This window comes from Natrix helvetica (genome assembly GCF_964273705.1).
Source record: "Natrix helvetica genome assembly, chromosome: 1".
In the NCBI taxonomy this organism is placed as follows: Eukaryota; Metazoa; Chordata; class Lepidosauria; order Squamata; family Natricidae; genus Natrix; species Natrix helvetica.
In genome coordinates, this window is record NC_138548.1 from 16,145,202 (window position 1) to 16,168,522 (window position 23,321).

The following is a 23,321-nucleotide window of genomic DNA, read 5'->3' on the forward strand; positions in this document are numbered from 1 at the left end:
AATAGTGGGGCAGGCATGGCAGCTCCTCCTCCTCCTCACCCACCGCCACCGCCGCCGCCGCCCTGCCCGCTTGGGCTCCTTCGCCTCATGGGCCGCGGCCGCTGCTGCTGCCGCCGCCTCCGCCGCCCGCCTTCCCCAGCCACCCCGCCGCCGCCGCCTCGCTCGGGCCTCCTCCTAGCCGCCGCCCTCGTCGTCCTCTCCAGCGACTCCGCCGGCCGCCCCCTCTTCCTGCTGCAGGCGGCCCCTCCCCGGCAGCCGCCTCCGCGCAAAATGGCGGCCGGAGCCGGGCCTGTCGGAAGCGACGGGGGCTGCGGCAACCTCTCCTTTAACGCATCGCCGCCGTCGCCCCCTCAGGCCGGCAACGGGCCGCCCCCGCCGCTCCCCGCTTCGCTTGCGGCCGCGTCTCCGCCACCAACGCCGCCCTCGTCCGCCTGCTCCAACAGTGGCGACGGGCCTCTGCTGCTGCTCTCGCCGCCTCAGGCAGCGCTGCCGTCCCCGCCTCTCGCCGTTGCTTCGCCTCAGGCCTCCTCCTCCTCCACCTCCTCCACCTCCGGGCCTACGCATAACCACGGAGCGGGAGGAAGGGGCAGCAACCCGCTGCCGGTGGCGGCCAGCGGGGCTGCGGCGGTGGCCGCTGCTTCGCTTTCGGGCCCGGCCTCCTCTTCGCCGCCGCCGCCGCCGCCCGGGCCGCGGGAGACGGCCTATAACTGGCAGGCGACGAAGCCGACGGTGCAGGAGCGCTTCGCCTTTCTCTTCAACAACGAGGTGCTCAGCGACGTCCACTTCTTGGTGGGCAAAGGCCGAGCCGGCGCCCAGCGCATCCCGGCCCACAGGTCGGAGAAGGGGGCTTTTGGGGTGGGGGGCTCTGTTTCTGAGGAAGAGGGGTGTTGGGGGAAGAGAAATGGGGGATTCGGGCCTCTTTCCTTGGGGAGGGTGCTTGGGAATTGGAAAGGGGGGAGAAAAGGGGTGCAGAGCCCCCCCCCATCTCAAGAAGGAGAAAGATAAAAGATGGAGGTCCTGTCCTTGGAGAGAAGGAATAGAGTAGCTATTATCAGTAGGGCTGATTTATGTGGGGAAGGGAGAAGTCTGTAGAGGCCCTGGAGATGTTTAGGGGGGATGTCAATCATTGAAGGTGAAATTGAGACCTTTGGAGGTGAAATTGAGACCATTCCTAGAATGGGAAGGAGCCATTGAGATCATGGAGTCCACCCTCCCTGCTCAGTGCAAGAAATAAAAATAGCAAGTTAAAGCATCCCCAAGGGACGGCTGGTCTGCTCCTGCTTAAGGCTTCCAACAAAAGGGAGTGTCCCTCTCTTGTCCTCCAATCTTATGCTGGGCTATTCCGCAGCTGGAGGAAGGAACAAGGGTGGTAGATTTGGGGTAAAGAGTAAGGGGCTCAGGGAGGCTGAAATGAAGGAGGTAGGGTGGTTGGGGGTTGAAGAAGGGGGCTGGCATTGGGGTGGGGAAAGACGGGGTGGAGGGTGAATGGGGAATTAACCAGAAGGCATTCAGTAGAGTTTATTGCCGACAAATAGCTTTGAAAAAGGCTGCTTTTCCATTTTTGTGGCTTGTTGGTGGGACTGGGTTGAGGGCGTGAGGATTGTGCGCAATCGGGTGCAGGAGCTCAGAAGTCAAGCAAAGCCGAGTTAAATTTGACCTGGCTTTCACAAATACAAATCGAGCGTTCTCAAATGCAGAGTTCAGATTCACTGTGGGGGTTGCTGATTTTTCTGTGCAATGTCACAACTGAACCGAAGAGGCTGTGGACCACTTTTTGCTTAATGCACCCATGGGCGAGACTTAAAATAATATGTTAGCTAGAAGGGATGGTTGCGTTGGAAACTCCAGGGAAGACTTGCTCCACAACAATTCCAAGGGAAAGGCTATGTCTGGCTTGTTCCTTTGCAGCCAGTGATCAAGCACTAAGATAGTTGGTGCCAGTCTGTGCTGGGTTTGTCTGAGGTTGCTGCTGGTGGGGTGTGTGTGTGTGTTGTGATCTGATTGTGTTGTTTGATTTGTACAGAACTATTAAATAACATGTTCCTGACTTGACGTTAGGAAATTATGTATTAATATCTCTCTGTGTGAAATCTTACAACAATGTGAGTTAATTTCAGTAAGTTTGCAGCATCACGTATCTCAGCTTCTACGCACATTAACGCGTTGCTATAACACTGAAATCATATCTGTCTGCTGCTTTTAAATAGAGCCTTTGTACTACTTAAGAATGGAATTCAGAATCCTGACCAGGAGTGCAATGCATCTCATGACACTTTTGCACAACAGACTTGATGCTGGCTAAGAATAAGGGGAGCAATTGTAAAATGAAAGCTTTCTGTTTAAAACTCACTCTATGCATGTTAAGATACCAAGCGGGACATTTTTCTTGAAGCTGCTGAATTGCACAGAGCTTTACAAAATTAAAGACTAATACTTACATGACAGTGTAATATTTTTCCAGAATATGATTTTTTTTTTAAACCAGTGTTGTTGACTTGAGCTAAATACAGGTAGTCCTCAATTTACAACCACAATTGAGCCCCAAATTTATGTTGAGAAATTTGTTAATTGAGTTTTGCCCCATTTTACGACTTCTCTGGCCACATTTGCAAAAGTGATTCACTACAGTTGTTAAATTAAGTGACACAGTTGTTAAGTGAATCTGGTTTCCCCACTGACTTTGCTTGTCAGAAGTTTTCAAAAGGTGATCAAGATGACTCTGCGACACTGCAACTGTCATAAATGCTAGTCATTTGCCAAGCGTCCGAATTATAAATCACATGACCATGGGGATGCTGCAATGGTTGTAAGTTTCTGTTTCTGTTTATTTGGATTTATATGCCGCCCTTCTCCAAAAGGACTCAGGGCGGCGTACAGCATTAAAAAAACACACATCCCAAAGTTTAAAAAATTATATATATATCCCAAAAAACAACTGAATTTAAAAGACAATACATTTAAAATAAGTTAAAATTAACAGGCCAGGCCGGCTTGCTGGAAAAGCCAACTTTTCAGGGCGCGTCGGAAGGACCGGAGGTCAGGAATTATGCGAAGCTCCAGGGGCAGCTCATTCCAGAGGGAAGGCGCTCCCACAGAGAAGGCTCTACCCCTGGGGATCACCAGCCGACACTGCCTGGCCGACGGCACCCTGAGGAGGCCAACTCTGTGGGATCGTACTGGACGGTGGGAGGCTACTGGTGGCAGTAGGCGGTCTCACAGGTACCCTGGGCCTAAGCCATGGAGCGCTTTAAAGGTCATAATTAATACCTTGAATCGCACCCGGAAAACAACCGGCAACCAGTGCAAGCCGCCTAAAAGGGGTGTAACATGGGAGCACCTAGGTACCCCCATGACAACCCACGCGGCCACATTCTGGACCAGCTGAAGCCTCCAGGTGCTCTTCAAGGGCAGCCCCATGTAGAGAGCATTGCAGTAGTCCAGGCGAGAAAGGACGAGGGCATGAGTGACTGCACAGAGCATCCTGATCCAGGAAGGGGCGCAACTGACGTACCAGGCGAACCTGGTAAAAGGCCCCCCTAGTCACGGCCGTCAGGTGTTCTTCTAAACTAAGCCGCGTATCCAGGAGGACTCCCAGATTGCAAGCCTTTCTGAGGAGGCTAAAATTTCTCCCCCTATCGTCAAAGATGGGACAAGATGTACAAATCGGGATGACGGAAACCACAGCCACTCAGTCTTGGAGGGATTGAGCTTGAGCCTGTTCCTCCCCATCCAGATCCGCACAGCCTCCAGGCATCGGAACATCCCGTCGAGGCCATTGTTTGGGTGGTTTGGGGTAGAGATGAAAAGTTGGGTATCATCAGCATATTGATGATACCATACCCCAAACCCACGGATGATCTCGCCCAGCGGTTTCATGTATATGTTGAACAGGAGGGGTGAGAGAACCGACCCCTGGGGCACCCCACAAGTGACGCGCCTGGGGGTCGATCTCTGCCCCCCAGTCAACACAAACTGCGACCGATCCGACAGGTAGGAGGAGAACCACCGTAAAACGGTGCCCCCCACTCCCAACACCCCGAGTCGTTGCAGTAGGATACCATGGTCGATGGTATCGAAAGCAGCCGAGAGATCTAATAGGACCAGGACAGAGGAGCAGCCCCTGTCCCGGGCCCGCCAGAGATCATCGACCAACGTGACCAATGCCGTCTCCGTGCTGTACCCGGGCCTGAAACCGACTGGAACGGATCCAGGTAGACAGCTTCATCCAGGTACTGGGGAAGCTGACGTGCTACCACACTCTCGACAACCTTTGCTACAAAGCGAAGTTTGGAGACCGGACGATAGTTGGCTAAAGAAGCTGGGTCCAGGGAAGGCTTCTTAAGGAGGGGCCTCACCACCGCCTCCTTCAAGGCGGTGGGAAAGAACCCCTCTCTCAATGAAGCATTGGTAATCGCCTGGAGCCAGCCTCGTGTCACCTCCCGGGAAGCCGAAACTAACCAAGAGGGACACGGGTCCAGCACACAAGTGGCAGCACTGAGTCTCCCCATAATCCTGTCCATGCCTTCGGGGGTCACAGGGTCAAACCCATCCCAGATTGTCTCCTCAAGATTCATCCCCGTCGACTCGCCCGAATCTACCCAGTCAGAGTCCAAGCCTGTCCGGATCTGAGCGATTTTATCCTGCAGATACTGAACAAATTCTTCAGCCCTACCCTGCAAGGGGTCTTCCCCAGTTCCTTGGTTAAGTAAGAAACGGGTCACCCTAAACAGGGTGGCTGGGCGGTTATCTGCAGACGCGATAAGAGCGGAAAAATATTGCCGTTTTGCCGCTTCTATCACACTAAGTAGGATTTAATATGAATTCTTACTAGTGTTCGATCAGATTCGGACCGGCTGGCCCTCCAACCACTCTAGGCGTCTTTTCTGAATCTCCCGGAGCTCCTCGGTAAACCAGGGAGCCATCCGGGATCGACACCGGGTCAGAGGCCGCAAAGGCAAGTGTGAAAAATGGTCATAACTCACTTTTTTCAGTGATGATGTAGCTTTGAGCAGTCACTGAGTGAACTGTTGTATGTCGAGAACTACCTGTATTCATTTTTGCATCATGAGGCGAATAACGTGCTTGTCCCTTATTCTTTTTTTTTCCTATAGTAAAACAGCTTTTGATAAAAGGTCCTGAATTTGTTGTTAAGGACTTACAAGAGTAAACCTTAACACAGTTATAAAACATTTATTGACAGAAGTGAAAAAGTCTTTGAACTGTCTCCTCCCCCTCCTTTTAACAGCCTTCTGAGCTGGAGTCAGAGAAACCCTTCTCCACTTATAAAATGCAATGTTTCCTTAAAGTCAATAGATCATTGACAGGCAGGAAATGAAATTTAGCACCTCTGCCTGGCTAGGAAGATCTCTGCTGATATAAGGTAACAAAGGTAACAAACAGAATACCGTATTTCCTCTAGCCATATAAAAGCTATATTTCCTGCTTTCTCATGGCAGTAAGACCATATTTCACTTATATCAAGGCTAAAAAAACATATATAAACCTTGCTGATATGCCAGCCCGTTGCCAGCTGTCCCAGAAACAAGCTTTGCACTATTTCCGAACCAAATAAAATAGAGAAACTTCTTCCCAAGCAGCTGCTTTTTGCGTTTTCTTTCCTCGGAGAAGGAACCCGGGGAGATTCTAACAACATATATACAATTTAAACTATCTTTAAGCAACTTTATTTAGAGATTGTGTGCTGTACCCACAATTGTTGAAGTATCTACTTTTATTTCAGCCTGTGTGTCCTGGAATCTGATTGAATGAATTTTCCGCATCATTCTCAGCAGTATCATTTATGCAGATCTTAACTCTGGGGGCAATGAAACGGGGTGCTTAACTATGGAATAAAAATAGATGAAAGACTGAGAACAGAATCCAGTCAAATGAGTCCTTTTCTTGTTTGTGTTTTCATGTCAGGTTTGTGCTGGCTGTGGGCAGTGCGGTCTTTGATGCAATGTTCAATGGCGGGATGGCTACAACCTCCACGGAGATAGAATTGCCTGATGTAGAGCCTGCTGCTTTCTTAGCTTTGCTGAAGTAAGTCTGCTTTTACGCAAGTAAAGTGATTCCCCCCCCCCCCAAAAAAACACCCCCACATCCCAATTGCAACCTGTCTGGGGGTTGGTGCAATGCTACCCTGGGCATCGTTTTTATTTGAAATACATATTTTAAAAAGGGTCTAGCTTATTGTTGTTTTAGGAAGACATGCTGTGTCCAAGATGGCAATTCTGTATTTTTAGAGCTCTGTAAACCAGTTTCCTTCCTCTCCCCCTCCAGTCCTATATTTATGCTTCTCTCTCTGATTTTTCATATGCCCCCCCGCCCTCCTTATTAGCTTGGATCAGGAACCAGTTCCCCAGAAAGGGAGTGAGCTGCCCTGTGGTGGCTATGCCTAGCCATCTGTTTGGGATACTTTTGTTCTTTTTTTTTTTTTTTTGAGCAGAGAATTGAATGCTGTATGAAAATGAAAAGAAGGACTAGGGGAGACATGATAGCAGTCTTCCAATATCTCAGGGGTTGCCACAAAGAAGAGGGAGTCAAACTATTCTCCAAGGCACCTGTGGGTAGAACAAGAAGCAATGGGTGGAAACTAATCAAGGAGAAAAGCAACTTAGAACTGAGGAGAAATTTCCTGACAGTTGGAACAATTAATCAGTGGAACACCTTGCCTCTAAAGTTGTGAATGTTTCAACACTGGAAGTTTTTAAGAAGAAATTGGACACTCATTTCTCTGAAATAGTATAGGGTTTCCTGCCTGAGCAGGGGGGTGGACTAGAAGACCTCCAAGGTCCCTTCCAACTCTTGTTATTCTGATTTGCATGCTTTTAAAATGCATGTCTGAGAAGTTGGGGCTTGAATCCTAAAATTTCAGGAGTAGTGTATTGAAAGATTGACCCTTCTGCGTCTTCATTTCTACTTTTACTTCCAGGCACGATACCACATTTTTTTTTTACCTTCAAAACTTGGCAATATAACATCTCCTCCTCTTTGCCAAGCTGGACGTCTTGTATGCGTTGTTTCCATTCAGTTTATAAGCTCTTAGTTAAAGATATGGGAAAGAAAGCTGGTGAGTCACAATCCCCAAATTGTCCCCTTATGATCAGCCTGGTATTGCAATTTAATTAATTGCTATAGATATGTCTGGATCTGATCAACTCATGTGTGCTGTCAGAAAGGCAGACAATGTAATGGATATGGAATTACGTATTAAAAACCCCAAAGACACTACATAAATATAGACTTTAAAAAAACAACAAATGCAGGTTTTCAGATTTTCCAGAGTAATGTTTGGAGAGCTGGATTAGAATATCTCAACTGCAAAAGTCACTGACTGGCTTGGTTTTAAAATTTGCAAATCAAAGTCAGAAGTGTAATAAATAAAAATATGCACCCCATTTGCCAGTGTACTGCCCAGGGCAGCATACTCTGTCTAAAGAGTTCCGATTTTAAAAAGATGTTCCTAGTCCTCATGAACTTACAGGTGAGATAAATAGCCTCATTTTAAAAAAAAAAACTTATTGAATTGGTACCCAATGGGAATTCACCTCTTATTTAGTCAATAGAAGGACTTTCCGCATAACAACTAATAATCTGACCTTTCTGATGTTTTTTTCCAGTAAATAATGTGGTTTTGAGTGGGATAATATTTTTTCTTTACCTCCCTCTCCATTTTTCCTCTTAGATTTCTTTATTCAGATGAAGTTCAGATTGGGCCAGAGACTGTGATGACGACTCTTTACACTGCAAAAAAATATGCAGTCCCTGCCCTTGAGGCTCACTGTGTGGAGTTCCTGAAGAAAAACCTCAGAGCAGATAATGCATTCATGCTTTTAACCCAGGTACATTTGAACCTCTTTGCCTCCAAAGTAACCTTTTCCTTTGAAAGTTCTTGCCGTGAGTTGAGGAAGATGCTGACAATGGCCACAGGTAGTCCTAGACTTAATGACCATTTGTTTAAGAACTTTTCGAAGTTCACCACGGCACCGAAAAAACCTGATAACCAACCAGTCCTTGCACTTGTGAGTGTCGCCGCATCCCCATGGTCAAAATTTGCCAACTGGCATCTAGTTACGAAGTTGCAGCTTCTTGGGGTCATGTGATTGGCATTTGTGAATGTCACAGGGGACATCTGACAAGCAAAATCAACAGTAAAAAGATAGCAAAATTGAATGTGGCCCATTTAACAATTTCATCCCTTAGTGACAGACATTCCAGACCTAACTGTGGTCATAAGTCAAGGATTACTTGCAGTTGCCCACCTTCTCTGATCAATTCTCTGCAAATCTGTCAGTTTTCATCTGCTGCTGAGATAGATCCTTATGAATTTCCATGGTAAAGCCTAGAGATTTTCATGACTTCGGGTTAAAGTTAAAACCGGGGAGAAAGCAAACAGATCCACCAAGTTAGTGGTGGCCTTGGTGCTTGCTAGCATCAGTGGGGAGTACATGTGGAGTGTGTATCCAAGTAAAAGGACTTTTTCCTGTGTTGCTTACAAACACTGGAATGCAGTTCAGGCAGAATTAAGATTCAACTTAACGATGGGCCTACTTTCATGTCTTATTTGGTTCTCTGAATTGATGCCAATGATTTTAACATTTAAAAATAGAATAGAGTAGGATAGGATAGGATAGGATAGGATAGGATAGGATAGGATAGGATAGGATAGAATAAAAATAGAATAGAATAGAATTCTTTATCGGCCAAGTGTGATTGGACACAGAAGGAATTTGTCTTTGGTGCCTATGCTCTCAGTGTATATAAAAGAAAAGATACATTTATCATGAATCATAAGGTACAACATTTAATGATAGTCATATGGTACAAATAAGCAATCAAATCATACTAGGAAACAATCAATATAAATCGTAAGATATACAAGCAAAGTTACAGTCCTACAGTCATAAGCGGGTGGAGATGGATGATAGATATGGATTTATGCATCCATTTTTGTGATTTTATTTTCCTTTGATTTGTTGCACATGCTCTCCGTAACCTTTGCAAACCCAAGGCGTATAGTTGGCCAAAATAATATTTGCAAACCACCACAAATATATATGCAAACCACAGGCAAAGGGGTGAAGTCCTTAAGGCAGGGGTGTCCAAACTTGGCAACTTTAAGACTTGTGGACTTCAACTCCCAGAATTCCCCAGCCAGCTGGCTGGGGAATTCTGGGAGTTGAAGTCCACAAGTCTTAAAGTTGCCAAGTTTGGACACCCCTGCCTTAAGGAAACAGTAGCTCACAGGGCTTGGATGCCATGATACCATCAGATCCAATTTAACCCAATACCAAATGCATATGGTTATCACTTCATATGAATTTTGTAGAAATTTATATTTGTATGATGTTTTCATCCCATCCTTTTGTGCACACAGAGCATTGATGCATATGAACCTTCACCCTCCTACAAAGTAGGGAATGGAATGGGGTTAAAAAAAAAGTCCTGAAGTTAACACACTCCTCCCCTGTGCTCCTTCCATTTATTCTTACTGATTGATGGCTATTTCTTAGGCAAGACTCTTCGATGAGCCCCAGCTGGCCAGCCTTTGCCTGGAAAACATAGATAAAAACACCACGGATGCTATCAATGCAGAAGGCTTCACTGACATTGACCTGGGTAAGCTTCTCTCAGAATTGAAAGCTGTTCCAATAGTTTGTGCAACTTTTCTTTTGCTTGGGTGCTTCTCCTGTCCTCTGAGGTGGCGGAATCGATAGAGGTGTCCTTCTGGGTGCTTCTCAAGGTATACCCAGCTGTAAGATAAGCAGTTTTAAATTGGGCCTGTTAAAACCTCTGTTTAGGCTTTTGTCCCTGCCACTGTCAAGTAAAATTAGAATAGATTATGCAAACATTGTTAGCCTGTTTAGTTTCGGCTTATTTCTACAAGTTGCAGGTGTCAGTTGTATTTCTAGTGCAGTTTATTTCTTTAAAGGAAGTTTATTCTGCTCTTCGGTTTGATAGCTCTCGGAATTGTTTGCAGACAGATGAAAGGTTGAAGGGGGGAAAAAAACCAAGGTCATTCAAGTCCCAGTTACTGCATTGAATGAGCTTGAATGTTTACAGTTTAGGTGCAGCCTTCCGCTTCAATCTCAGAAAACAAACGAGGGTTTTTCTGCTGTGGAAAGTCTTTTTAAAAGTTCAGCAGAACCTTCCCTTAGATCAGGGGTGTCAAACTGGATTTCTTTGAGGGCTGGATCAGCATTGTAGTTCTCCTCTGCGGGCCAGCCGGGATGGGGGGGGGTAGGGGGTAGACGGCCTGGACTACCTCCTGCAGTACTTTGCTAGCAAAACTTTGCTGGTGCTGAAGGGGGGGGGGGGCGTTTTTGGCCTGGATGGACTCCGGAAGCAGAAGGCTGCATGTGATTTGGCCCGTGGGCCTTGAGTTTGCCCCCCCCCCCCCGCCTTAGATGAAACCTAGGAGATTCTAAGTAGAGATTCAAATATCAATCTGTGAAACGGAGGCAAATATTACCCCTCGGGCAGAGGGGGCGGTCTATAAATTCAATAAATTCAAATTCAATTCAATTGTATGAAGTTCTGATTTAGCCTGACTCGTGAAACACAAGTTTCTTTGTCGAGGGATTTTTTTTTAAAAGATCTGCATAGAGGGGCACATAATCATATGAGTCCTTTTCCTGAAGCAGAGCAAATACAACGAAGCCAGGGCAAACTTGAGAAGAGGCATTAAGGCGACTAAACAGAAATACAAACAAAAGGTAGAGAAGTATCTGGAAGATAATAACTCAAGACAGTGTGGGAGGGGCTACAACACCTAACCAACTATAAGGGCAATACGAAAAAAAATAGGCAATGCTAATGCCCTGCTAGTAGAGAAGCTAAATAGCTCCTTCACCCGCTTTGAGGTCAAAAGATCAGTCTGTGTCTCTAGCCCAAAGGCCCTCTGACCTCCAGCCACTCACCCTGGATGAACATCAAGTGAGAGCTGAGCTGAAGGCTGTAAATCCCAAAAAAGCTGCAGCTCCAGGACAGGTGTTGGGGATAGTGATAAAAACCTGTGCTGACCAATTAACAGGGGTCCTGATAAGGATTTTTAACCTCTCCTTGCAACAGGCTAAAGTCCCATCATGCTTGAAAACAGCCACAATTATCCCAGTTCCGAAGAAAGCAGCCATAAAAAGCTTGAGTGACTATAGACCCATTGCACTGACATCTATAGTGATGAAGTGCTTTGAGGGACTGGTCCTACAACACCTCAGGTCCTGTCTTCCACCAAATTTTGATCGACACCAGTTTGCTTACAGAAGCAACAGGTCGACAGGGGACGCCATCACCATTGCTCTACATATTGCACTGAGCCACCTTGAGAAACCTGGGAATTATGTCAGAATGCTTTTTATAGACTCTAGCTCGGCCTTTAACACCATCTTACCAGGAATTCTCATTGAAAAGTTGACTGACCTGAATTTCCCTCCCCTCACTTGTGAATGGATCAAAGCCTTCCTGACGGATCGCCCACAAACAGTAAGGGCTGGGTCCTTTACATCTTCCACGCTGAAGCTCAGCACGGGCTCCCCTCAGGGCTGTGTGCTCAGCCCATACATGTACTCGCTGTATACATATGACTGCATAACCGCTGATCCATCTAACATCATAATAAAGTTTGCAGACGACACAACAGTGCTGGGTCTCATAACTGGAGGGGACGAATCAGCATACAGGGAAGTAGTCCAGGAGGTATCTGTATGGCGCTCTAGAAACAACTTACATCTAAATACTAGTAAGACAAAGGAGATGGTGCTAGATTTCCGGAAGCACAGAGAGGAACCTGCCCCACTGTATATCGAGGGGGGCTGTGTGGAGAGGGTTTCCTCTTTTAAATTCTTGGGAGTGCTTATTAGTCAAGATCTCACCTGGAAAAACAACACGTCTCTGGTGACTGGAAAGGCCCAACAGAGACTTCATTTCCTTAGAGTCCTGCGAAAAAATCAGGTGGAACAACGGCTGATGACCTCTTTCTATCGGTCCACCATAGAAAGCGTCCTCACATATTGTATTACAGTATGGAACGCTGGTTTAACAGCTGCGGACAGGAAGGCCCTACAGAGAGTGATCAATTCGGCACAAGAAACCATTGGTTGCCCTCTGACACCACTGGATGACATCGCCAGGTCTCGCTGCTTTAGCAGAGTAAGGAAGATACTCAGAGATGATTCACACTCTGGTCAGTGTCTCTTTGCACTTCTACCATCAGGCAGAAGACATCAAAGTATATCCAGCCGAACAAACAGGTTTAAAGATAGTTTGGGCTGTCAGACTTTTAAATACAACCACAATCACTCCATGCACACGCTAGTTTTTTTCTTTTTCTTTCTTTTTTCGTTTCTGTTATAATTTTGCACCAGTGAGGTTAAAACCAATTTCGTTGTATTTAAGTACAATGACAATAAAGATTATACTTATACTAGATGCCTGTCTCTTGCGCAGCCTTTGTACATTGACCAAGTCAGTCTCAACATTCCCCCCCCCCATGCTTTTGCGTCAAGCCAGGGGTGGCGAACACGCGGCTCGCGAGCCGCATGCGGCTCCCGGCCAAAATAAATGAGGCTCTTTGCCTCTTATAATTATTTAGTATACTGTGGCTCGGATCGCGCGCTCCCTTTCGGAAGCTGGGGAGGTCCTTTGCAGGCAGCTAGAACGGGCCGCCTGCAAAGGACTTCCCCAGACTTGCTTTGAGGAGCACGGGGCGACTGAGGCTAGTTGTGAAGCCCCAAAGCCCCCACCGCCACCGGAAGAACTGCTGCCACCACCTCCTCATCCTCCTCTAACAGGCAGCACTGCCGGATTTGCCGCCCGGCGCTGCGGCTGAGATGAAGCCGCCAAAGCTCCAGCCGGCATCTCCGCGCGTGGCAGCGGCGCCTCCCCTCCGCTCGGAGCAGCTGAGCTCAGTCAGCGCTGGGTTACCCCTGCCCCCTCCTCCTCCGCTGCCGTGCTTTTGAGGAGCCATGAGGCTGCAGGAGCCAGTAGGAAGGCGGGGGGGGGGGAGCAGGGGAAAAAAAGCCTCATGGCTCCTCAAAAGCACGGAGGAGGGGGAGGGGGCAGAGGTAACCCAGCGCTGAGCTCAGGAGCAAATCTGGTGATTCTGTTGGAGGAGGAGGAGGAGGAGGTAGCAGCAGTTATTCTGGTGGCAACTCGTACTCGTCGGCATCTTCAGCAGAAGCCCTGCCCACAATGAAGAAAGCAAAGATGGAGCAGATCCACGCAGATGATGTCGCTGCAACATGACTGGAGGAGGAATTCTGGGAGCTGAAGTCCACAAGTGTTAAAGCTGTCAGGTTTGAAGACCCCTGGGGGTTTTTTTCCCTAAAGGGTTAGGGGTGCAAGGGTCTTGTAACTTGACAGCTTTAAGAGTTGCGTGCTTCAAATGCCAGAGTTTCTGAGCCAACATTTTGGTTGCTAAGCAGGAGCGTTGTTAAGTGATACTGATATTATATAACACTTTGAATTAAGCGGGTACCTTGAAGAAACATAACTTTGAGTTTCAAATAATACTGATTTCGTTGTTGTCTTAGGTGACATCTGTGAAAAAAATTTGGGTGCTCAGGCATGAAAATGTGCCGCTCAAACACTATACTTTTCTGCTCACATCGAAAAAAAATTAGAGGGAACATTGCTTCCGGGTCTGTTTTGGCAGGTCACTGCGTGGTGTGGCTCTCTGACTCTCACAGTTTAAAATTTTGGCTCTTTTTGTCGAACTTGTTTGCCACCCCTGCGTCAAGCGATGGACAAAGAGGGCATTTGGTCCTAGGAGTATACCAGCAGCAGATGATGTTACAAAATACATTGTCTTGCTAGTTTTGCTATGTGTGGAAGGTTGCCCGCAAAAAAAGCTAGATTTCTGAGGTTAAATTCCCCCAAGCTCTGTAGAACAAAAGGGCAGGATATGTAGGGAGCAAGCAGCTTCAGGAAGGAAGATAATAGTTGCAGCAACCTGCCATCACTGTCTCTGTGTAATTGATGTGGATTGCTTCCTCTCCCCTCTTGCCAGTTTGTCGTCTGAAAGGTTGATTTGCAAACAGTTGTAAGGGTTCTGTTTCTCTGGGAGACCTTCTACCTCTCGCTGTTTAATTTCCATCCATTGCGGGTGACTTCCACTAAGGGAGACATGGTAGCAGTGTTCCAATATCTAAGGGGCTGCTGCAAAGAAGAGAGGTCAACCTATTCTCCAAAGCAAACAAAGGCAGAACAAGAAGCAAAGGATGGGAAGTAATCATGGAGAGAACCAACCAAAAACTGAGGAGAAATTTCCTGACAGTTAGAACAATTAACCAGTGGGACAGCTTGCCTCCAGAAGATGTGAGTGCTCCAACACTGGAAGTTTTTAAGAAGATGTTGGACAACCATTTGTCTGAAATGGTATAGGGTTTCCTGCTTGAGGAGTTGTTGGGACTGGAAGTCCTCCAAGGTCCCTTCCAACTCTGTTACTCTGTGAAGTTCAAATTGCCTTGGGTTCTGCTTGTGATATTCCTCCAGGCCTCCGCTGGCCAATGTGGTGTATTCTATCTTTACTCTCCTATAGGTGTGTTTTTCTAAAAGGTGTGCTAAACTCAAATGAGGCCTGGCAGGTGCCTGTATAAAGGACTGATTCTCCAGGATTCTCTATAATAAAGTGGAGGTGTAGAGCACTTCCTGAGCTGGTAGTTCAGGCTATTAAGTATTTGAAGTTAGGAGATTTTCAATACCGGCTGAGTTTGATAGAGAGTGAAGGCCCCCCTCCCCCCTCCAACATTTATCCTTATCCCAAAATAGCTGTGAGTGATGAATCTTGCTGGTAATGACACTCTCTTTGTCTGATAGACACCTTGGTCGCAGTGTTGGAGCGAGACAGCCTTGGCATCCGGGAGGTGCGCCTCTTCAACGCAGTGGTCAGGTGGTCAGAGGCTGAATGCCAGCGGCAACAGTGGCAGCTGATACCCGAAAACAAGCGGAAAGCTTTGGGCAATGCTCTTTCCCTCATTCGCTTCCCCTTGATGACAATCGAGGAATTTGCTGCAGGTATTGGGACAGTTTCTCAAAAGGGGTTTTTTAAATGGGCAAAGATCCAGGGTGTGTGTGTTAATAACTTTATGCCAGTGAGGGCATTTAGGTATTTGAAAATATTTCTTCTGCTCCTTCGTTTTGATTCCGATTCCCTGTCCTTACCAGCTACTTACAACCAAAATAAAATAAAAATAAAATAATAATGGCAGTTGAGGTAACAGGGCAGGTCTATATGTCCTGCTTACCCACACCAAATATTCCTATTTGCTTCGAATAGGGCATGTTTGCATTTTGCACTAGAAGGCAAGTGGCGAAACAACAGTTGTAACCCAACTACAAATATCTGCCTTCATATATACCCACAGTTGCCCAGATGAAACCAAGACATACTTTCTGTCTTAGATGCAATTTATACTGTGAGCCCTTGCATTCATATCTAAATTTGAACAGCCACTTCCCTGCATTCATCTGATGGTCCCTCCTATCTGGAGCAGCCTCCAGATATTTGGATCGCTCTCCTGACACCCCACCCCCCCAGCACTTCTGCTGGGCATTTTGCAACTCCCTTGCATCCTTGTGCATCCTCCCTGACCCCATGGCACCTCACACACACACCCTCACACCGTTGCAACCTCGTACCTTTTCCTTGTGCTGCGCCATGCCCCTTGGGTACCCAGCCACTTCCCTGCCTACGGGCCTGGGACTGACTTGCTGACTTTTCTACAGACTTTGGCTGTGGGAAGGGGGTTGCCTCAGCTCAGAGTTGTGGGATTCAGTCCACAGTGGCGACTGGAGCTGCAGGGATTCCCCATCGTTAAGCGATGCAGTCACTCTTTATAACTGCATCGCTTACCCAATCCCAATTTCCATCATAAGTCGAGGACTACCTGTAAACACGACTTTATCCTAAAGAGAGAGCTGGTTTCTGGGAGGAAAAGCAAGAAAAAAAGTATCTCAACGAAAGTCATGATCCTCTCACCCTGGTTGTCAGAGTTTCTTTCTGCTTTCCGCAGGGCCAGCTCAGTCGGGGATCCTCACTGACCGTGAGGTGGTCAGCCTGTTCCTTCATTTCACTGTCAACCCCAAGCCACGGGTAGAATTCATCGACCGCCCTCGTTGCTGCCTGAGAGGGAAAGAGTGCAGCATCAACCGTTTTCAGCAGGTGGAAAGCCGCTGGGGGTACAGTGGGACCAGTGACCGGATCAGGTATTCTTCCCAGCACTCCTCTATTGACCAAGCACTGAAAACATCAAATTTCATATAATGAAACATTTATTCATCAAACAAAAATTCCCAATTCAAATGTGCAAAAATAATAATAATAATAATTAAAATGTGACAGGAGCGATGGGCACGTTAATGCACTTACACATGCCCCCTTAGGCACCTCTTAAATATGGGGTGAGGTCCACTGAAGTTTAGTTGAAACTAAAATTGTGAAAGTTAGTAACTGAGAGAACTGAATCGGATAAAATATTTCAGACTTTGACGACCCTGTTAGCAAAATCGAATTTCCTGCAGTCGAGTTTTAAAAAGTGTACATTTGTTCAAAGCGATGGTTTGCACACGTTATATTACTATTAAAACTTTTTTTAAAAAGTCATTTACAGGTAAAAATGTGACTGTACAATTTTTAAAAATGCAATATCTAAATCTGACCGCAAATGTTGCAGTTCTAAACTATCCAAACCAAGAATTTCAAGCTATCACTTGAATTCCCAGGTGGGGAAGTTTTGTGGTTCATCCAACTGTCTTGGGAAACTTTGGAAGAACTTCCGATTATCCCAGTCTGATGCAATGATTAGCAGCAGCCTGTCGTTTAAATGTCTGGATATCTGAATTACACTCATCAACAGAAATGACAGCGCTCCTGTTGTGGAAGGGGCAGGGAAGAAAGGGAGGGAAGAAGCCTTGGGAGGAATTTCCATGTTTTGCTTTTGAATGGTGCGTTCAAAAAGTAGGTGGGGCTGGGATAAAAGTGGGCACGAACCAGAAGAAAAGTAATTAAATTAAAAAGTTAAATCTTGAAACCGCTATAGTTTGAGCAACGAAATACTGGGAATGTCATTGTAGGACAAAAGGCAGGCAAATGAAGCTAGCTGGACCCCAATGGTGGGACATGGCTAAGATGGGGACAAATACCGATTCATAGGTGCAAAGGGTCAGGTGTACCCCCATCTGAAGGATACCTCCTTCCATACAATTAAATCTCCCATCTTTATCCCAGTTAATGTCCCATCTATACCAGGGATGTTCAACCTTGGCAACTGTAAGACTCGTAGATTTCAACTCCCAGAATTCCCAAGCTGATGGAATTCTGGGAGTTGAAGTTCTGAAGCCTTAAGGTTGCCAAGGTTGGACACCCCTGTTCTCTATGATACTTTGTGTGAGAGTTTAAACTAGGGCAAGCGTGCCACCCAAGCTGCCCGTGATATGTTGATCTTCACTCCGGTAACAATAAGTGGATCAATAATGCCAACAGATCACATAGTTTGCTGTTGCCTTGCATTTGTACAGCCTGAAATAGATGCTAATCAGTTTATTCGTCTTTACTTCATATACTGGAGTAAAAGAAAGCCTTCCTTTAGGTCCTTCCGTGAACAAAACAAATGGTAATCAGATGCATAAAGTAACAAGCATCTGGCACCACTTCAAAGGTTTGTTCCCTTTTTTGTTTCCATCCCATTAATTTTTATTTGAAACGATGGTATGCAGATCTAGATTGGGAGCTATTGCTGACTTGCTAAGTTATTTTCAACTCTCAGGTTTTGGAAGTGTTCAAAATAAGGCTGTCTCCCAGAGACAAAAAAGAAAGAAGGGAAAAACTTTATAACTGGAGTAGCCTCTTTTCTTTCACAGTGATTTGGTCTGCCTATTTATTTTATTTTTTTTGCAAACTCTGCAGGTTCTCTGTCAACAAGCGGATATTTATAGTTGGATTTGGCTTGTATGGCTCGATCCATGGCCCAACAGATTACCAAGTAAATATTCAGGTAAATAACTTTCTGGATTTGATTTGCACGAGTGGATTGTGAAGCAACACAAGTGAATGTACAGGGACATCATTTCCTCCGTTGATGGCAAACCTTTCAGGCTCCACACAGGTCGAAAAATTGGAAAATGTCTTTCTTGGCTGCTGGCCTGTCACATCTCCAAATAAAAGCGGAACAATTCTTTACATTTTAATATCTAAAACAGTCCAATTATGTGTGTTGCATTAACAGGCTGCATTAACACAGGGATAGAATCAAGATCATGTGAAGTGTTAATACCTGTTTATAATGCTTTAGCAAGATCACATTTTGAATACTGCATCCAGGATTTGGTTAGCATGATGCAAAAAAGATGTTGAGAAAGAGGGCAGAGAAGAGCAACAAAGATGATTAGGGAACTGGTGGCTAAAATATATGAAGAACAGTTGCAGGAATTGAGTAGGTCTAATCTAGTGAAGAGAAGGACTAGGGATGACTATAGACCCATTGCACTGACGTCTGTAGTGATGAAGTGCTTTGAGAGACTGATCCTACAACACCTCAGGTCCTGTCTTCCACCAAATTTTGATCGACACCAGTTTGCTTATAGAAGCAACAGGTCGACAGGGGACGCCATCACCATTGCTCTACATATTGCACTGAGCCACCTTGAGAAACCTGGGAATTATGTCAGAATGCTTTTTATAGACTCTAGCTCGGCCTTTAACGCCATCTTACCAGGAATTCTCATTGAAAAGTTGACTGACCTGAATTTCCCTCCCCTCACTTGAGAATGGATCAAAGCCTTCCTGACGGATCGCCCACAAACAGTAAGGGCTGGGTCCTTTACATCTTCCATGCTGAAGCTCAGCACGGGCTCCCCTCAGGGCTGTGTGCTCAGCCCATACATGTACTCGCTGTATACATCTGACTGCATATCCTCTGATCCATCCAACATCATAATAAAGTTTGCAGACGACACAACAGTGCTGGGTCTCATAACTGGAGGGGACGAATCAGCATACAGGGAAGAAGTCCAGGAGGTATCCGTATGGTGCTCTAGAAACAACTTACATCTAAATACTAGTAAGACAAAGGAGATGGTGCTAGATTTCCGGAAGCACAGAGAGGAACCTGCCCCACTGTATATCGAGGGGGGCTGTGTGGAGAGGGTTTCCTCTTTTAAATTCTTGGGAGTGTTTATTAGTCAAGATCTCACCTGGAAAAACAACACGTCTCTGGTGATTGGAAAGGCCCAACAGAGACTTCATTTCCTTAGAGCCCTGCGAAAAAATCAGATGGAACAACGGCTGATGACCTCTTTCTATCGGTCCACCATAGAAAGTGTCCTCACATATTGTATTACAGTATGGAACGCTGGTTTAACAGCTGCAGACAGGAAGGCACTATAGAGAGTGATCAATTCGGCACAAGAAACCATTGGTTGCCCTCTGACACCATGGATGACATCGCCAGGTCTCGCTGCTTTAGCAGAGTAAGGAAGATACTCAGAGATGATTCACACCCTGGTCAGTGTCTCTTTGCACTTCTACCATCAGGCAGAAGACATCAAAGCATAGCCAGCCGAGCAAAGAGGTTTAAAGATAGTTTCTATCCTTGGGCTGTCAGACTTTTAAATACAACCACAATCACTCTATGCACAAGCTAGTTTTTTTTCTTTTTCTTTCTTTTTTCGTTTCTGTTATAATTTTGCACCAGTGAGCTTAAAACCAATTTCGTTGTATTTAAGTACAATGACAATAAAGATTATACTTATACTTATAATAGCAGTCTTCCAATATCTCAGGGGTTGCCACAAAGAAGAGGTAATCAAGCTATTCTCGAAGGCACCTGAAGCAACTTAGAACTGAGGAGAAATTTCCTGACAGTTAGAAAAATTAATCAGTGGAACAGCTTGCCTCCAGAAGTTGTGAATGCCCCAACACTGGAAGTCTTTAAGAAGATGTTGGATAGCCGTTTGTCTGAAACGGTATAGGGTTTCCTGCCTAGGCAGGGGGTTGGACTAGAAGACCTCCAAGGCCCCTTCCAACTCTTATTCTGTATGTGATCCCCAGAACAAGCACACCCATTCTCATACAGCCTTCCCAGCCTCTAAAAATTATGCAAGAATGGAGCATGCTTTTAAAAATAGTTGTGAAGTGGTGTTGTACTTTGGTGTGCCATCCAAAATGTTGTGGTGTGTCAACTTTGACCCAGGTTTCATAGGTTCGCCATCTCCTTGTTTATCAGAAAGGAACATTGCTGTTTTTCTTATAAGCAAAGTTATGACTTTTTCCATTAATGTATATTAGAAAATTTTTAAAAAGCCCATATGTTCCCAAAAAATAATAATTACATTTTTTTTTCATTTTCTGTCTCTTTTCTTTCCCTTCCACGTTTTCAGATAATTCACACAGACAGCAACACCGTCCTGGGCCAGAACGACACTGGATTTAGCTGTGACGGATCCTCCAATACTTTCCGGGTGATGTTTAAGGAGCCTGTGGAGATCCTGCCTACTGTCAGCTACACAGCTTGTGCCACGCTGAAGGTGCTCGGAGTCTTGGAAGAGGGAATAGTCCTGGAAGAGCTTTTTCTGAATTTGCTTTGCTGGGTGGGGAGAAAACAAGGAACAGCTCAGGGGGCTGATTTTAAGATTTGCTAGTCATTGTGTCCTGTTTTTAGTCCTGAATCTCCTTGGGTGGCCCTTCAAGATGGTGATAGGGTGGAAGCAAAGAACCTGGGTGATTGGTTATTCTTGTAAAGTACAGGTAGTCCTCGACTTACAGCCGTTCGTTTAGTGACCTAAGTTGCAACAGCACTGAAAAAGTGACTTACGACCATTTTTCACATGACCGTCGCAGCATCCCTATGGTCACGTGATCAAAATTCAGATGCTTGGTAACTGACTCACATTTATTACGGCTATAGTGTCCCAGGGTCATCTGATCACCTTGGCGACCTTCTGACACGTCAGTCGGGAAGCCAGATTCACTTTACAACGTAACACATCATGTTACTAACTTAACAACTGCAATGATTCCCTTAACAACCGTGGCAGGAAAGATCTTAAACTGCAGCAAAGTGCATTGAACAACTCCCTTGCTTAGCAACGGAAATTTTGGGTCAATTGTCATAAGTCAAGGACTACTGTACCCTCTTGGGTGGGTATCTTGGACTCCAAGAAGAAAGGCAGAAATGCAATAATATGTGTGTGTACACCAGTATAACTCTGGAACGCCTCAAGCAATTTCAACCAAGCTTGGTATACAGATGACTTACTCTCTGGAAAAACACACCGAGGGATAATACACCCCCAACACCTCTTGGGATGTGTGTTCTGTTAAGATACAGCTGTCGTGCCTTAAAATGGCTTCTACTGTACAACACAATGGAGTTGCCATGGTAATGGCTTCACAATACTCCACAAGGGGGCTCCCTCTGGTAAGGGGGAAAATCCAACATTAGAAATTACGTTTGGTCTGGACATTTTCCGCCTATAAATAGATACCCGGACAACCCCGGGTTATCAGCTAGTTCCGTGATGGCGAACCTATGGCACACGTGCCACAGGTGGCACGCAGAGCCATTTGTCAGGGCGCACAAGGCGTTCCCCTGTCAGCTGGCCAGTGTGCATGTGCGCACTGGCCAGCTGACTTTGGCCTCCTTTTGAGGCCATTTTTCACCCTCCAGAGGCTTCAGGAGGTTCCCTGAAACCTCCGGAGTGCGAAAAACCGCCCCTATGGGCAAACCGGAAGTTCGGGAACGTACTTCCGGTTTGCTCGTAGGGCCGGTTTTAGTGCTCCGGAGCCTTCAGGAGGCTTCTCTGAGGGCAAAAAACCCTACCAGCAAACTGCTCGTAGAGTCATTTTTTGCCCTCCGGAGCCTTCAGGGAAGCCTCCTGAAAGCCCCTGAACACTCCAGAGGGCTAAAACTGGCCATACGAGCAAACCGGAAGTCCCTTCCCGAACTTCTGGTTTGCCCATAGGACCGGTTTTTCGCACTCTGTAGGCTTATGGGAAGCTCCTGAAGCCTCCGGAGGGCCTCTGGTGGTGGCAGGGAAGGATGTTTTCGCCCAGGCTCCTATAAAGCCTGGGGAGAGCGAAAAAAGCATGCCAAAAATGGAGGGGGGGGAGTGCTGGTCATGCGCGCATGTGCGCTGGGATCGTGCATATAGCATTATGGGTGTGGCACGCCTGCACATGACCCCCCTCCTGCGCTCCCCCCACTTTTGGAACCCGAGTCACAAAAAGTTCGCCATCACTGAGCTAGTTAAAAATAAATCACTGGCTGTGGGCACTTTGCGGGGGGGAGAGGGGGGGAGTGTTGCTCAGGCCTGCTGTGGTCCATAAGAGTCAAGGGCTGGTGCCAGCTCAGCAGATCAGCCTCCGGACTAAAAGAAGGCCACTCTTACCGCTTTGTTTTTCAATCCTTCATGCAGGGACCCGACTCTCACTATGGAACCAAAGGATTGCGGAAGGTGGTCCACGAGTCGCCAACCACGGGGACAAAGACCTGTTTTACTTTCTGCTATGCCGCCGGCAACAACAACGGCACCTCGGTGGAGGATGGACAGGTCCCAGAGATCATCTTCTACACATAGCAGTCGCTGCTGGGGATTCACCATCGGACGGGCTCGGCACTCCCTCCCCGCCTCCTCCTCCACCACCTGAGACCACCAGCTTGTTCTGCCCCAGTGATAGGATGGGCTCCCGTCGGCAGACTAGGATTGGGCAAGCACTCCCAGATTGCACGTGCTCTGTCTACATCCAGATGCATGTCGGCCTTGCTGGACTGAGGCTGGCAATCTTTCCCGTTTGTGTTGGCAATCTGGCTGGGTGATTTCCTTGCACTGAATGTAGCTGCTTTTACATCTAGTCATTCTCATGAAGGAAAGCTTACTCTCATGAGAAGTGCCCCCCCCAAAGAGATTCCCCCTCCCCACATTTCAGGCAGGCAGGAGACTAGCATGGGATGGGTGGTGAAGGCATCTTAGATGGTTGGTATATCAGCGGAGTGGTGGGGCTTTATTCCCATTGCCCTTGTTCCCTCCCAGTTGTCTAGCAGGACAAATGACTTGTTCCCTTTGGGCTAATTGTGTTCACAGCCTGAAGGTGGGGTGGGTGGGTGAGCCTTTTGCATGACAAGCAGCATTTTGAGACAATCCTTGACCCTGAGAAAATAGCAGAGCTTAAACAGGCCGATCGACTGAACTTCCAGCTCAGTGTTTCTCAAACATGGCCCTTTTAAGAGGTTTGGGCTTGAATTCTGGGAGCCATGTTTGAGAAATGCTGTTCCAGTGTGTTTCAAGGGAAAGTTAAGTGTGAATTTACTTTACTGACCTGATCT

The 23,321-nt window shown here is 46.5% G+C and overlaps 1 protein-coding gene across 1 annotated transcript; it reads left to right on the forward strand.

Annotated features, from left to right (window-relative positions):
• BTBD2 (BTB domain containing 2) lies at positions 1 to 22,576 on the forward strand. Its single transcript, XM_081958905.1, has 9 exons — positions 1 to 833; positions 5,923 to 6,042; positions 7,688 to 7,844; positions 9,516 to 9,621; positions 14,818 to 15,015; positions 16,014 to 16,206; positions 17,906 to 17,993; positions 20,377 to 20,523; positions 22,414 to 22,576. The coding sequence occupies exons 1-9, from the start codon at positions 16 to 18 to the stop codon at positions 22,573 to 22,575; spliced, it is 1,989 nt and encodes a 662-aa protein (XP_081815031.1). The 5' UTR covers positions 1 to 15; the 3' UTR covers position 22,576.
• Positions 22,577 to 23,321: the final 745 nt, after the last annotated feature.

What these genes read in the sequence shown, in the direction of transcription:
- BTBD2 (XM_081958905.1), top strand. Translation starts at nt 16, where the DNA reads ATGGCAGCTCCTCCTCCTCCTCACCCACCGCCACCGCCGCCGCCGCCC. An exon ending in AATCGAGGAATTTGCTGCAG is followed by an intron (nt 15,016 to 16,013) that starts GTATTGGGACAG and finishes TGCTTTCCGCAG; the next exon opens with GGCCAGCTCAGTCGGGGATC. An exon ending in ATTACCAAGTAAATATTCAG is followed by an intron (nt 17,994 to 20,376) that starts GTAAATAACTTT and finishes CCACGTTTTCAG; the next exon opens with ATAATTCACACAGACAGCAA.